The 17,228-nt window shown below is 43.4% G+C and overlaps 1 protein-coding gene across 1 annotated transcript; it reads left to right on the plus strand.

Moving 5' to 3' along the window:
* Positions 1–1,797: 1,797 nt before the first annotated feature.
* On the plus strand, positions 1,798–16,728 carry LOC126191259 (ejaculatory bulb-specific protein 3-like). The gene is made up of 2 exons (XM_049932070.1): positions 1,798–2,042; positions 16,317–16,728. Exons 1-2 carry the CDS (start codon positions 1,850–1,852, stop codon positions 16,511–16,513), a joined length of 390 nt encoding a protein of 129 aa, XP_049788027.1. The 5' UTR covers positions 1,798–1,849; the 3' UTR covers positions 16,514–16,728.
* The last annotated feature ends 500 nt before the right edge of the window (positions 16,729–17,228 follow it).

The following is a 17,228-nucleotide window of genomic DNA, read 5'->3' on the forward strand; positions in this document are numbered from 1 at the left end:
AGGTTGGCTTCTGCTTCTTGGCTTGCGTTGACTGTGTGGTCTGCACGGATTTTTTTGGTTTCATTACTCGAATTTTAATGTTATTCACAGACTGCAAAATCTTCTAAACTTTGCTTGTTAATTGAGGCTATAGAAGTATGGTCTTTTCCGAAATTTCTTTGTGGCAGCCAATGTTGGAGATCTTCGTTACTTATGCCTTTTGAGTTCTTGTGGTAATATTTACATAGAAACTTTCATCACGTAAAACATATTTATTTAGAAGTCAAATACAGATATTGATAGACATAGCTTTGAAAATGTTTTAATATAACTCAATATTTTCACAATAATTTTCGTCCCCTATTTCATCCCCTTACGGATTGGATATCCAAAAACACTGAAACGCACATATTTCTTTCATTACCAACCGAGAAGTCAAATATCAGTTTTCATAAATACAGCTTTAAAGATTCTTTATCAGGACGTTAGTAACGATTCATTTTCAAAAAAAGCTGTCACCGCTATTCTTCCCCTTAGTGATTGAATTTCCAAAAATACTGAAGCACGTTCTTTAATTTGTAGCAGAGACAAAAATCAACTTTGGAGTCAAATACCAATTTTTATAAATAGATGTAGCTTTTAAAATGCTTCCGCAGTTCTTTAATAGTGTTTTTTTAAATTCACCAGCTATTTCGCTCCCATAGGGGCTAAATGTCCAAAAATGGTGATATACGTATTTCTGTATTTTTTACCGAGAAATCAAATGCCAATTGTCGTTGCTGTAGCTTCAAAACAGCATTAATAGCGACGTATTTTCAAAAAACCTTCACGCCATTAGGAATGGAATTTCGTAAAATTCCTTCTTTATCACTCGTACAATATAAGATCAACACCCTATGCACATTTCCTGTTTCCATCCGTAGTGGTGTGGGCTGGGCTGCGCGATGACGAGTCACTAAGTCAGTCAGTCGGGTCGTTGCCTTTTACAGGGTAGATGTACAGCATTTAACGGCGCCGTACTGGTGAAGAAGAGAGCCTCAGTGTTTGTTCAACCTGTAACGAACGCATCCACATCTGTTAACGCGGTTATTGTCATACTGAAAGAGAGTCGTGTCCACAGCACACTCATCATGAAGATATAGCAGAAAGGGCTACATTTGGTGATCAGTATTGTTGAAATAAACATCTTTGTTCATATTTAAGTCGGCAAGCATTCTGGCCATTGTATTGAAGGTATATTTTGAGTCGTTAGGCCGCCTCATATGTCTCTTCAAACTTCTTCAATATCTGACTTTTCGATCCTTCTGCTAGGATCTTGTTCAGGATTCACTGATGTCCAGGGATGGTTAGACACTCAGACTACAATTGATGCAACGGAAGTAGGCTTGAGCCGCAGTGTTGTTCTCAATAGCATATCGTAGTAACACACCACCAGAGGGTGGTGGTTCCGTATCGTAGAGGTTTATTTGTTATTATTTACAAATTTCTTAAAACTTTCACTAAATAAATGAAATAACTATAATCTTCAAACCAGCTTCACTTTTATTTGCTCGCAGATTCGACTGGAGCTGCATAAACACGACGTGTGTCGCTCACTGTGATGTAAGTCTCGTTATAAGAAGTGTAAAAACGAAAAACTCGGAGCTCTTTTGTGAAAAGGTACAGTCACGCAACGATACTTATCATGACAAGGTCACGGACGGCACTTACGAATTGACACAGGTTTTTCAGTGTGACGAGTGCAAGTGCCACTTCCTGCGTTCCCCCTGCTGAGTCACGTGTGCAGACTCACGCCAGGCTCTATAAGAGGAGGTGTCCCCTGTCTACGGCAGGGAGTACTGCTCGCGCCCCAGACTCAGACACAACAGCCATGGCCGGAAAGCTAATCCTGTGCTGCCTCTTGGGACTGTTTGTTCTCTGCATAGAGGCTGCACCGCAGGACAAGCTAGACAGCTTCAACGTGGACGAAGTGCTCAACAACGAACGTCTCTTGAAATCCTACATCCAGTGTATGCTCGATGCGGACGAGGGCAGGTGCACCAACGAGGGGAAAGAAATCAAAAGTGAGTACTGAAGCTCTTTCATATCTCTTTCAGGTAATGCGTAGTAGCTAAACAGCTACAGTGCTGGTACTACAGAGACTGGCAACACTTGTCACTAATTACTAATAGAACTAAATCTTGAGTGCTACACGTGTTTAGTTTACTTGGAGGGAAAATGTTGCAATCTTTTGAAAAATGGTGGAAGTCGTAATTACACTGACTAGCAATTGCTAAGGAATGGAGACATTGTTGGACAGGTACAATCACAGCCAATGACGGACGATACAAAACGCAGTACATAAGGAATAGGTGTTGAGTGGTATATTTATAACGAAGAATGGTACAGATTTCACCACGTATAAAAGCAGGATAACAGACATAAATAATGTTCACGATTCACACGGGTTAGATTCTCAATATGCAGGTCAATATCTGACTCTCAGTTAGGAATATGGCCTCCTGAGACACTGAAAATTTTGTACCTGATATTCATGCTGCCTACCAAACTGTTGAAGAGGCCTTGGAGTACACTGTCCCGTTCCTCTCGCAAGGCGGTTTTCAGTTCTTGCATGGTTTGTGGAGGGGGTGTTCTTTGAGAAACGCGTCTGCCAGGAGCATCCCAGGTATGCCCTATAGGTTTTGGGACCGGAGTTACGAAGACCAGTCCATACGTTCAGCATCTTCTCATTCAGTGTGTCTGACAGCTGTGTCCTGTATGGGCGGGCATTGTCATCCATAAACAGAAAGTCGGGACCTGCCGCAACCGTAAATAGAGGGGCGTAATCCAGAATAATTTCCCTGCAGTACGACTGCAGGGTACCCTGCCAGAAGAGCTGAACACCCTGTAAAGTTCTTAGCAGCGTGTCCATTAATTCAGCCGACGTCTCTGGGCACGCCTGCTTCTCAAGCGTCCCAAACAGTGGAACAGTGTTCTGGACTTGGGGGGCGAGCACCTTGTTTGCATTCCCCTTGACATCCACTACATTGCACTTTGCCAGAATACTTCCAGCAAATATGTCTTCCGCTCGTCTTCCCTATTACTGGTTTTACCTAAGTGTCTGCGTCCTTAGTATTAGGACTAAAACTTGAGCCATGTAGAGCTGAAATTGTTTACCACAAATCTTATAGTAAGATACTATTGGATTCTCTCTTTTGTTTAGTCGTTATACTGCATTTACCTATAATTGAAGAGTACTGCCATTCATTAGACCAAGAAGAAATCTTTCCAAATATTACGAATTTCTTTACGGTTGTCCAGAGAAGATACTTTCCTGTAGGCAACAATAAGATTAGCGAATAACCTAACAGTGTTGCTGACCGTGTCTGATCAGTCGACTAAACATTAGAGCTCCTACAATGCTTCTTTGTGGTACATCCGACTTTCCTTCTGTTCTGTTAAAAAACTGCCGTCTATTACAACATACTGGGTTCCTTACCTCTAATATTCCTCAAATCAATCAAATATCAACGAAGACTTATGATACAATCTCGCTTAGTCATCGACTATGTCGTACAGTGTCGAAAGGCTTTCGGACATCTAGGAAACGTAAACAAGACGTTCGCCTTCATGTCATGTATGAACAAAGCAAGCTTTTCTGAAAACATGTTGATTCCTAGAGAAAAACCTGTCTTCTTCTAGAAACGCCACAGTATTTGAATTAACTATACGCTGTTTGGTTCAAATGACTCTGAGCACTATGGGACTAAACATCTGAGGTCATCAGTCCCCTAGAACTTAGACCTACCTAAACCTAACTAACCTAAGGACAACACACACATCCATGCCCGAGGCAGGAGTCGAACCTGCGACCGTAGCAGTCACGCGTTCCGGACGGAAGCGCCTAGGACCGCTCGGCTACCGCGGCCGGCATACGCTGTTTAATCCCACTACAAAGGCATGGCAGCGACATTGGCTGATAATTCTGAGCTTCCGATCTTTGATACTTTTCTAAACTGGAGTGAGCTATGCTCTTTCCCAGTCACTGCGCAGCAGTTCGCGACAAATATGGGACTATTCCGCAGCGTGCTCGGTGTTCAGTGTAAATCTAACTCGTAGCCTCCACTCTAAGTGGAGAATCGCGATTCTCCTCGCCCCCCCCCCCCCCTCGACTTTCTCACCCCCCCTTTCCACTCTTTCTCTTTTCAGACATCAGTCATTCTGACTGATTTCATGAGGCCCACCAATAATTCCTCTCTTGCGCTAATCTCTTCATCTCAGTGTAGCTCTTGGACTCTACATCCTCAATTATTTGTTGGATACATTAACTTTTCTAACACAGTTATTGACATCTTATGGATCACTTTATGATGAACCTTTTTCATCAAAACTCCTGATTTCTGTGTAGTATCTTAAACAGTGGCTGAACTCAAAACCGTAATTAGCCAATTCCACTTGCAGTAAATTACATTTAATATGTCAAATAACCATTATTCTACCGCCCTACCTATCAAATGACTATAGTCTGCAATCTCATTGAAATTTCTTAGGCGTATACTGCAGTTCATGTATGGTTTTTTATAGAATTCAGAACATCCATGACCTGCGTTGACTCTGTTTGATGGGGACTTTGAATATTTCGGTACGTAATTGCCATCACATTGTTTTCAATCGAGGTTCGTAAACGCATTTTCTTGCCTTCAATACTTGCTTCCGGATCTGTGTCTTTTGTTTTGGAGACAACAATCCTTTTCATTGCCTTCTTTTCTCTTTTTCTAGTTTCTTTCACTTTTACGTTTGACAGATGGAGTGATGTCGTGAATTCTGTACACTAATGTAACTCTGGATACAACTGCTATACACGTGCTCAAACGAAATGAGGCGGTTGGTACTTTTGTACAAGCTAACTGGGAACAGTCAGTTTGTCTTTGTTAGAGATCAGGAGCGTTCAGTAAATTTGTTGGGGGCTCAGAGGTCTTCAAGAGTTTTATGTAAAAATGTTATTGCGTAAGCCTGAGAACAAGGTTACGTGCAGGAATATATGCATCGAGCAAAATGAAAGGAAAAGGCAGATTAAGCCTCGGTGACGGGACAGTACTCATCGGCTTATGCATGTGGGTATAGGCGGTGATGTGTAGAGTTAGCTGCGAGCTGTGCGTAGCAGGTAGAAAGTGGATGCAAACGGAGAGAAGGGCGTCCATTCCTGCTACTAACAGTCTCAAAAACATCCCGAAGTCGGATGACAGACACCGGTAGAGTGAAACCTAATGCCTCTCAAGTGATAGTGCTTCAAGATTTGTAATAGTTACTTTAACCCTCTCACTGCCAGTAATGTCATACGTCTATTCTCCGGTGCAAATTTCCACAGCCATCGTTCACCCCCTATGTCTCGTGTTGCATCACAGTTGCCTCTGATAGTGCCGTTTTGCCACGTATAGTACATTTTACCCACAGCGGCACCCGATCATTTTACAAACTGAGCCACTTCAGAAATTCTTCCACCCTTGACCCAAAAGTCAACGATAATACCCTTTTGCACGTCGATAGATCGATCCGTTTTCGCATTACAACAATGAATGCACAGTTTTCCGCGTCCCTCGAGACGCCTCGCGTACACGACTTATTGCACTTGTCGAACATAGACGTTAGCCACTTTAATGTGACTAGAACGTGTATAATAAGTTCTCACGTTTTCATACTTCTCGCTAGCTCAGAGATATTACAACCACCCTTTGTGAGTACCGTTTCCCTCAGTCTGTACCTTAAATCAATGCAAATATTTCGTATAACCAAGCAACTTTCCACATTTTTTAACTGGGAGCGTATTTATCAACACTGAATGCCCATCATTCATATTATGCGACTGACATATTGTCCAAAGAATGATTTACGTTTCAACTTCTTTTTGCTGCATTTCGTATTTGGAAATGGTCCAACTTACTGATCAACTCTATTGCCCTCCCTCATATTCCGTTACATGTTGTGCAGATACATACCCACAAAACCAGCAGTTTGTGATAAAACGATTTGATCCCACGAATTTTTGTACACAACTCTCTCGATGTTTTCTGAACGGAGTGAGACAAGCGATCTGGATACAGAAGCAGTCACGGCAAGTGCTTCCCAGCTTTACACATACACAGACACACACACACACACACACACACACACACACACACACACACACACAGAGAGAGAGAGAGAGAGAGAGAGAGAGAGAGAGAGAGAGAGAGACATAAAAATCCTCCGTGTGGCTACTATACATACTGAAATTATTTCTCATACTACATCTCGTCGACTTACCTGAACAATCTGGCTAGTCTGTATCAGTAACTATCTATATACGAGACGGGGCCTGAGGCTGTTCCCCAGAATGTGTCGTATATTTTCCAGGAAGTTTCATAGCAATGTGTTTTCCAGAAAATAACCACATTACCCCATCTTGTTCTGATAGTAAGACACTTATTCCATTCTATAATTTCATTCGATGTTTTACTAAAAACCAGTGACAAGTAGGGCCTAATCATTTTGGTAGGAAAGTGGTAACACAGCCGGTTACCAGGTACTGCCCAAAATTTGCTTGATGTGAATTCGGGTAAGATGTTGACGAATTAAATGGGATACGTCCCAGTAATCTGAATACGCAAAATTATCATTGTTAAAATAGTCCATTTAATCACGGGAGTGTAATCTATTGTGACTCACTTCTAAAAGACGCTACTAATTCCGTGATCAACTTCCGGAATTTTAATGCTAGTCAGAAATGTAATCACTCTTCCTTAATTTAGCATGTGACCTTTTAGAAAAATATTTTTTTTTATGCCGCTCTTTCCTATTGATATAGCACAGCAATACAATTACACTATCTCAGAACGAATGTCCGCCGGCCGCGGTGGTCTAGCGGTTCAGGCGCTCAGTCCGGAACCGCGGGACTGCTACGGTCGCAGGTTCGAATCCTGCCTCGGGCATGGATGTGTGTGATGTCCTTAGGTTAGTTAGGTTTAAGTAGTTCTAAGTTCTAGGGGACTGATGACCACAGAAGTTAAATCCCATAGTGCTCAGAGCTATTTGAACCATTTGAACAAATTTCCTTCACGTGTAAAACTCTTTCAAGATGTACACTCTAGTTAAGACGCTGTATTCAAGGTGAGATTGATATGGAACGCAGACTGCGCAATATATTCGAACAGTAGCAGAATTTCACTAGTACAGGTTATAATTACATTGATAATAACGTTGAACACGTATTAAATTAATTTTCAAAAGATGTAACTTTTTGATAGAGATGTAATTAGATTATGTAACGATGCACTGTTCGTGTATCTTTAAACTGCACCTGCCGGACTCTCAGTGTTTACGCTTTCATGGGAAATTATTTGTAGCACTTAGTGAAGCAATTAGCTGTAACAGATGAAATATATACTATATGCTGTGACGTGTTTACTGTCATGCAGTAGGCTTAACAATGGTATTACACAATAGCTGTGGTAGAGCTGCGCAGGATTAGTCGAGCGGTCATGGGGCGCAGCAGGTTCGACTCCTCCCTCGGGCATGGGTGTGTGTGTTTTTCCTTAGGATAATTTAGGTTAAGTAGTGTGTAAGCTTAGGGACTGATGACCTTAGCAGTTAAGTCCCATAAGATTTCACACATTTTTTTGCTGTGGTAGACGTATTTACCAAAATTTCTGAATGTTATTTTTGTAACTTCTACAAGTGCCAGCGACTGGAATACCAGGGATACCATCCACGAGGAGGAATTGCTAGTTCCTAGAATTGTACAACAACGTAGGTAATACTTATGGAAGCGGGAAATTTGATTAGATTTATTCGTTGCGGCCAGAATCTTCGCACTGTTAGCGAAGCGCAGAGCAGGACACGCATTACGAGACATTTCACTACGTAGAGTTACTACCCACATTTATTTGTAGACTTGCATCAGTCCTCTGCACTCCTATACGATTAAATGTCTCAAACTAGGGGTTCCGAGGATGTGTTGCATTTCAGGTACTGGGTAAGAATTGTCACTTCTTCTGTACTAGTCGACATAAAAGTTTTTGGGTATGAGACCGCGTCATATTGTATAAAACTACTGCTGGAAAAAACCAAAGTTTCGGCCACGGTTGCCGCGGGCTTCTTCTGGGTCTACTGGTAAGTTCTAGCTATGCAGTGTCCCTTGTATTTAGTTATTACTGTTCACTGCGCATGTCATTAAGTCATAATTTTAAAAAAACATAGTTCATTTCATTGGTCTGTACTACAAAAAACTTAAGGAAGGAAGTAGCTCTCGGATGATGTGTTAGTGGCAAGTAACACAGCTGGATGAAACTTGGACCATACATGGAAAGAACTGCTACAGTATAGTACAATTCGGTACAGAAGGTAACTAAACGAAATACGCAGTGAGACGAACAGAAATGACTCTTTTATTCAAAGACGATAGTTACACTGAAGTCACCGCGATTGATGACGATCCTCTAGACATAAGAAACGGCGGCGTTCTTCAAACCAATCGTGAACAACTGCGCCTCGGAGGGAGACATGGCGCACCGTAAGACTTCAGAAGTCCATGAATGGCTACAAATGTCTCCAATCAGACAAAGATAAACAATTCCAGTCATTGATCGGTGGAAATGGAAAAAAACAATTAAAGGGAATGATTTGACAACCCAGATCACCCGACAGTAATCCCATCGGAGATTTATGGCACATAGTCGAGAGTTCAGTTCATGCATAAAATCGTACACTGGCATCAGTTTCGTAATTATGAACGGCTGTAGAGACAGCACGTCTTTGTATTTCTGCAGGGGACTTATAACGACTTGCTGAGTCCACGCCACGTTGAGATGCTGCACTACTGCAGGCAAAAGGAGGTGCGACACACTATTAGGAGGTATCCCGTGACTTTTGTCGCTTCGGAGTATGTATTTCCTGGAAAGCACTATACGTAATGTACGAGTGCAGGTTGTGACACATTGTCCACATTCCAGTATGCAGCCGATAGTGGTTCAAATCTGCAGTTGCTAATGCAATTCCTGCTCTTCTATTGTTACTTCAATTTTGCTTCACAATTAACGTTTGGCGAGGTCATTGGTAAATGAAGTATTGAAGCATAGGCTGAGCACGTTCAGTTGTAGGATATGTTTTGGTTGCTGCACGAGTTATTAGCCCATTTCCATTTCCCTCTTTCCTAATTCAGGGACCCTCACACGCTAATGCCTTCTCAGTGTGTAGGAAAGAAGTATCTCCAAATACACTACTGGCCATTAAAATTGCTACACCAAGAAGAATTGCAGATGATAAACGGGTATTCACTGGACAAATATATTATACTACAACTGACATGTGATTACATTTTCACGCAATTTGGTTCCATAGATCCTGAGAAATCAGTACTCATAACAGCCACCTCTGGCCGTAATAACGGCCTTGATACGCCTGGCATTGTGTCAAACAGGCCTTGGATGGCGTGTACAGTTACAGCTGCCCATGCAGCTTCAACACGATACCGCAGTTCATCAAGAGTAGTGACTGGCGTATTGTGACCAGCTAGTTGCTCGGCCACCGTTGACCAGACGTTTTCAAATGGTTCAAATGGTTCAAATGGCTCTGAGCACTATGGGACTTAACATCTGTGGTCATCAGTCCCCTAGAACTTAGAACTACTGAAACCTAACTAACCTAAGGACATTACACACATCCATGCCCGAGGCAGGATTCGAACCTGCGACCGTAGTAGTCCCGCGGTTCCGGACTGAGCACCTAGAACCGCTAGACCACCGCTGCCGGCTTTTCAATTGGTGAGAGATCTGGAGAATGTGCTGGTCAATCAGCAGTCGAACATTTTCTGTATCTAGAAAGGCCCGTACAGGACCTGCAACATGCGGTCGTGCTTTATCCTGGTGAAATGTAGGGTTTCGCAGGTATCGAATGAAGGGTAGAGCCACGCGTCGTAGCACATCTGAAATGTAACGTCCACTGTACGAAGTACCGTCTATGCGAACAAGAAGTGACCGAGAAGTGTAACCAATTGCACCCCATACCATCACGCCAGGTGATACGCCAGTATGGCGATGACGAACATAGGCTTCCAATGTGCGTTCACCGCGATGTCGCCAAACACGGATGCTACCATCATGATGCTGTAAACAGAACCTGAAATAATCTAAAAAAAATTACGATTTGCCATTCGTGCACCCAGGTTCGTCGGTGAGTACACCATCGCAGGCGCTCCTGTCTGTGCTGCAGCGTCAAGGGTAACAGCAGCCATGGTCTCCGAGCTGATAGTCCATGCTGCCGCAAACATCGTCGAACTGTTCGTGCAGAAGGTTGTTGTCTTGCAAACGTCCCCATCTCTTGACTCAGGAATCGAGCCGTGGCTCCACTATCCGTTACAGCCATGCGGGTAAGATGCCTGACATCTCGACTGCTAGTGATACGAGGCCGTTGGGATCCAGCATGGTGTTCCGTATTACCCTCCTGAACCCATCGATTCCATATTCTGCTCACAGTCATTGGATGTCGACCAACGCGAGCAGCAATGTCGCGATACGATAAACGGCAATCGCGATAGGCTACAATTCGACCATTATCAAAGTCGGAAACGTGATGGGTCGCATTTCTCCTCCTTACACGAGGCATCACAACAACGTTTCACCAGGCAACGCCGGTCGACTGCTGTATGTGTATGAGAAATCGGTTGGAAACTTTCCTCAGGTCAGCACGTTGTATGCGTCGCCACCGGCGCCAACCTTGTGTGAATGCTCTGAAAAGCTAATCATTTGCAAATCACAGCATCTTCTTCCTGTCGGTTAAATTTCGCGTCTGTAGCACTTCATCTTAGTGGTGTAGCAATTTTAATGGCCTGTAGTGTAGTTATTTGGCTCATAGTTTTCTCTACGTTTTTAGTTAGCACTCCAACTTCAGGTTATTCAAAGTAAAGACCCTTATTTAACTTCCGTAATTGCATATTGTTTTTCTGCGAATGTCGTCCATGTTTCGGCTACTTTTACTGTCTGCAGTCTTATGAGCGTTTGATCAGTACATTACTCGTTTCTTCTTACATGCTCTACTACTTTACCTAGTAATTAAAAGAGTAGCTTCTATCTTGCAATTCCTAATGACAGCATCCACAGGGAAGATACCGACGGTGCTTTTCATAACACCCAAGCAACGCGGCTGCTCATTTTCAGTGCCCAACATAATAAGTTACTTTTACTCTTCGTTGCTGCTTTCAAGCCAATAGGTAACTCAGTTAGTAGAACTACATTACAAATGGTTTCCTACATCTACATATATGTCTGCCTCTACATATATATTCCGCAAGCCACGTTGTTGTGCATGGCGGAGAGTACCGTGTGCTAGTACTAGTCATTTCCTTTCTTCTACCGCTCACAAATGGAACGAGACAGAACGACTGCCTATATGCCTCCGTAAGTGCCTGAATTTCTGTTGTCTTGTCTTCAGGGCCCTTACACGTAATGGACGCTGACGGCAGTAGAATCGTTCTGCAGTCATCTGTAATTGCTACTTCCTTTGACATTCTTAACACCGTTTCGTGAAATTAAGTCGTCCTCTCGCCAGGGATTCCCATTTCACTTCGCGAATGAGCTCCGTCATACTTGCGTGTCGACCGAACACACCGGTAACAAATCTAGAAACCCGCCCCTTTAATCCGTCTTGGTGGGGATCCCAAGCACTCGAACAGTCGTCAAGAATATACTGCATACGTGTTCTACACAGGGCCTTCTTTATAGATGAGCTACACTTTCAGAAAACTCTCCCAATAAATCAAATCTGGTCATTCGCCTCCCCTGCTACCGTCCTTATGAGCTAATTCCACTTCATATAGCTTTGCTACGCAGCGCCTTGATATTTAATCGATGCAACTTAATCAAACAACACACTACCAATACTGTATTCGAAAATTACATCGTTTTTTGTCTTAGTCATCTGCAGTAAGTTACATTTTTCTACATTAGGATAAGCTGCTATCCATCACATCAAATAAAAGCATTGTCTAAGCAGTGGAAGATAGAGAAAAACTCCAAGGAAGAGCCGCTTAAGATATCTTGAGCTACCTCTGCTTTTACTGTAATAAAAAATAGTGAAGTCACATGTAAAGTTTAAGGAAGTTTTATTTTAACTGATTATACACATATATGCCGGCCAGGGTGGCCTAGCGGTTCTAGGCGCTACAGTCTGGAACCGCGCGACCGCTACGGTCGCAGGTTCGAATCCTGCCTCGGGCATGGACGTGTGTGATGTCCTTAGGTTAGTTAGGTTTAAGTAGTTCTACGTTCTAGGGGACTGATGACCTTATAAGTTGAGTCCCATAGTGCTCAGAGCCATTTGAACCATTTTATACACATATATAAGACAATGCCATCTTATGATATAAAGAAGTTACAATAGGGGTTCTCTTCCTTAAATGATGAATTCTACGCGCCTATTCTTCCTGGAAAATTGGTTAATTATATCATCAATAGGACAATCATCGTCGGTGTGAGTGTTCAACAGAGCTAAGCCATTAAGTCGGTCGTCCTTCATTGTTGACCTCGAAGGTTCTCTGTACAAGAAAACAATTTTGCTATATTGTATGTTAACCGGAGGCCTAGAAACGATGGAGCCGCAGCCACAGAGGTCCACAACCCCACGACGACTACTGCAGTCCACACTTCCGCCGCCGCACACCGAACCACTCTTTCAGGGTTATTGTGCGGTTCGGCCCTCGGTGGACCCCCCCCCCCCCCCTTCCCGGGAACGTCTCACACCAGACGAGTGTAACCCCTATGTTTGAGTGGTAGAGTAATGGTGGTGTACGCGTACGTGTTGAACTTTTCTGCGCAGCAATCGCCGACATACTGTAGCTGAGGCGGAATAAGGGAACCAGCCCGCATTCGCCCTTGCAGATGGAAAACCGCCTAAAAACCATCCACAGACTGGCTGGCTTACCGAACCTTGACACAAGTCCGCCTGGAGGATTCGTGCCGGGGGCCAGGCGCTCCTTCCCGCCTGTAAAGCCGCCCGTAAAGCACGGCTAACCGGGCGGGCACAAAAAAGAATAGAATACTCGTGAATTTTCTGGTACAAATGTCAGACAGAATAACGCATCCAATCACTATAATGGCCGCGACTTTCCTCATGGGTGTGTGTTAGCTATCGATGTGCCAGACAGAAACGTCTAAAATACGGTGACGCGAACGCGCATGCTATATAGGAAAATAAAACTACTCGAAAAATCGATTCATTCGAGTCGATTGACGACAGACACGAACGAATAGCGAGAGGGCTGACTGAAGGGGTCGGCGAGGGTGGTAATGCGGTCGGCCCGGCTAGTGGTGAGGTGTGGGGGAGGAGGTCCGCTCCCGTACGTAACCGCCACTGTGACTAAGTCATCCTGCATCATACTTTCCCGTGCACTCAAGCTTCATAAGCAAACATTCGCAGAATGCTGCTCATCCGATTCTACAGCTCATTTATGTATCTACAAGATGAAGTAGAAATGCCTCTCCTGGGGTTCGGCTTGCGACTTCTCATCACAATTCAGTTATTTAAACAGTAAGAGGTAACATCGACTTCTTATTGACGTGAACGATAACTTTGTTCCGTCCATAAAACAAAGGCAATAGAAAATAATAGCGGCTGCTGTAACGTTCTCTGTATCCGGAAAGGTACAAAAACACGAAAGGTACGCCACACTAAGGTGCACTTGATACTACGCACGATAGTTCCATTCCGCACATTAGAAGTCCAGAATTGTTATCACAGAGCCGGTACGACCACGTATGAGCAAAGTTCACTTCACAGAAGATTTTCTAAGCGACCACCTTGCGTTTGCAAACACTTCACCACTTTCTGTATCATAATTTGCTGTAGGCCACGCAACACACGTGCATCTGCCGCAGTCGAATCGGTATGCCCGCAAGCTGTTAGATAGTGTGCATTGGTGGAGTACTATAAACATGTTTCTTTAAGTGTACCAGAACCGGGAAACGCTTCATTTCAATGGTTACGCACATCCATTCAAAAGTGTGGCGGTACACCATCCTGCTGAAACCATGGCATTTGCCGAACACCGAGTGGACCGTTTTCTAATGTGTCAGGCAAAGTATCACAAAGAAACGCACTATACAGGAGTGGATTCAACTTGTCCGACAGTAGATAAGGATCGAAAAGCGCTCCTCTCACGAATCTAGACACCAGGTTTTTGCCAAAGCGCGTTTGAAAGCACTACACAGGAGTGGATTCAACTTGTCCGACAGTAGATAAGGATCGAAATGCGCTCCTCTCACGAATCTAGACACCAGGTTTTTACCAAAGCGCGTTTGAAAGCCACGCTCATAGGTCATATGAAAACACCTTCACCAGTGAAGTTGGATTCATCAGTCCGTATCGCGTTATTTATCTAATGTTCAATACTTTCCAACTGGTCCAAAAGCAATACACAAAACTGTACTCATTGAAAGACACTTCTGGTAGCTGGTATTAAGTTAACGTGTTATGATATGGATGCAGTTCTTCACCGTGAAACACCGCACCAACTAGTTTTAAAGATATCTGTAAGTGCCTTGCAATATCACGGGTATTTCAACGAGACCGCTGCTGAACTGTTTCAAGAACCGCGTCCTCTGTTTGTGGAATACGTGTAGTCCTTGGACGACCACTGTCCACTACTTTTTGGACGGATATTATCGGTTTTCTGAAGCCGATGCTACAGGCGACGGAAAACTTTCTTATCGGGATGTTACCTATGAGGATACACGCATAAGCAGCAGCAGACCGCCCCACAAGCCTATTGACATTTTCATCGTTTGTGTATTCCACTGGGATGCCACCCTAGATGATCTAGACAGAGCTAGTTATGGTTGCGCACTGCTCAGCTGGTAGGAAAATGCATCCAGTTTAATGGGTCCCATTGTCATGTGATGGGTTGTTGTCGTCTGACCAAATCATGTCCTGCTTATAAACGAGAACTAGGCAATGGATTCCAAAATAATAAGAAAGTAAATAACGAACCTGACGAGGATTTGAACCATAGCTCGGTGGTGGATGTGGGTTTGATGTCGCAGCAGGGTACTCAGTGAGCAACAACGCCTGGTACGGTGGTGCGGAGTGATACACTTTGCTCTATGCGTTTCAATAGGTTGCGCGATATGGATGTCTTGTCCGCTCCTCGTTTTCGTACATATCATCTCAGAATGCCCCCGACCTGATTTTCCTAGCTAAACTTTGCTCTTGAATCTGGATGAGGAACAGCATGCCGACCTCGAAATGCGCCATTTTTTTCTTCACACTGTACCGAAGAAGACCCCTCCTGTCACACTTCCCTGGGAAACTCCAGGAGAAACCACTGTCTCAGATGAACACGGGGAACCTATTCCAGATACTCGGACCTTAGTCTGTAGAGGGACACTGTGTAAAACGATTTCCCGTAATCTAGGAATATGGAATCAGACTGCTGGCTCTTCTTCCATGGTTCTCTGTTTCGATGGTGTTTAGAGACAAAAATTCCGTACATGTGTATGTAGGCTGTTTAGGGTTTTATGTTGGTAACACCACGTAGCGCTCTATATGAAAATCACTGACTGTGCTGTGTGAAGGCTGTTGCTGGTTGGCATTGTTGGAATAGTCGCTATTGTAGTGTTGGGCAGTTGGATGTTAACAGCGCGTAGCGTTGCGCAGTTGGAGGTGAGCCGCCAGCAGTGGTGGATGTGGGGAGAGAAATGGCAGAATTTTGAGAGCGGACGATCTGGACGTGTGTCCATCAGAAAGAGTAAATTTGTAATATTGGATATCATGAACTGATGTATATATTACGACTTTTGAACACTATTAAGGTAGATACATTGTTTGTTGTCTATCAAAATCTTTCATTTTCTAGCTATGCCTATCAGTAGTTAGTGACGTCAGTAGTTAGAATCTTTTATTTAGCTGGGAGTATTGGCGCTCGCTGTATTGAAGTAGTTCAAGTAACGAAGATTTTTGTGAGGTAAGTGATTCATGAAAGGTATAGGTTATTGTTAGTCAGGGCCATTCTTTTGTAGGGATTGTTGAATGTCAGATTGCGTTGCGCTAAAAATATTGTGTGTCAGTTTATTGATGATCAGAATAAGTAAAGAGAGAAATGTCTGAGTACATTCAGTTTTGCTCAGCTGTTTGAAAATCAAATAATGTAAGAGGTTTATCAGCAGTCATTCACAAATTTTTCTAAGGGGACGTTTCACATGTAACTCTGAAATGTGTAGCCGTTACCACAACTAACGCAGGATGCATTTAAATCATACATTTTCGTAATAGTGAAGCAACCTCACAACCTCAGCTGATTGCCAGTCGCTTTAATGCGTTTGTTCTTCTTGCAGAGAGACTGCCAAAATTTGTGGCGAACGGGTGCCTGGACTGCACGCCCAGCCAGTTGGAGAGAGCTACCAAGACCCTGAAGCACGTCACGGAGAAGTACCCTGAAGAGTGGGCCAAGCTGAAGGCCAAGTTCGACCCCACTGGGGAGTACGCCAAGAAACACGCAGACACCTGGAAGCAGCGCGGCATCACCTTCTGAGCCGACCCAGGCGCTGCACACACCATTCAGCTGACACGAAGTAGTCAGCCATGATACGTCGCCCACATGAATACTGTCCCAGAGATTCATAATCAGAAAATTTATAATTTTAACTACAATGATTTTTCTCCATCCACACTGTGTCTTTAAGTGATGCGAAATCACTCTTACTCTGTTAACAAGTGAAACTGCAAATAAACTTCTTCAACTCTTCATTTGTTCTGATTATCGCTGAGTGAGTAAAAATTTTCCCCACACTTTCTTCTTTTCTTACAGATGCATGCACACACACACACACACACACACACACACACACACACACACACACACTTTTGAACAGAACCATTCGAACTAGCTGGAGTAGTTCATTATCGTAACTATAATTATATTGTGCTCCAGAAGTTTTGTTCTACTATGAACAGCTCAGAGCATATTCTTCAGTTACGCCATATTTTCCAGATCTCCGGTGCTAGAAATTTTGTTCCTTTTTCCAAATAGTACGACCAGCCACCATTGACAAACATAAGGAAAGAATGCATTTGACTGATAAGAGAAACGTATGACAAGGCTCTAACTTCGTGCGTCACTAAACCTTATGGCTTCTGCACGAAATCGTTTTAAGTATTTAGTTGTATGTCATTCAGTTAACTAAATAAAAGCTGATTGGGATGATCTGATAGTATCATGTATCTCATTAATTGTAGTAAAAAGCAAA

Source organism: Schistocerca cancellata, chromosome 6 (assembly GCF_023864275.1).
Source record: "Schistocerca cancellata isolate TAMUIC-IGC-003103 chromosome 6, iqSchCanc2.1, whole genome shotgun sequence".
Lineage (NCBI taxonomy): Eukaryota > Metazoa > Arthropoda > Insecta > Orthoptera > Acrididae > Schistocerca > Schistocerca cancellata.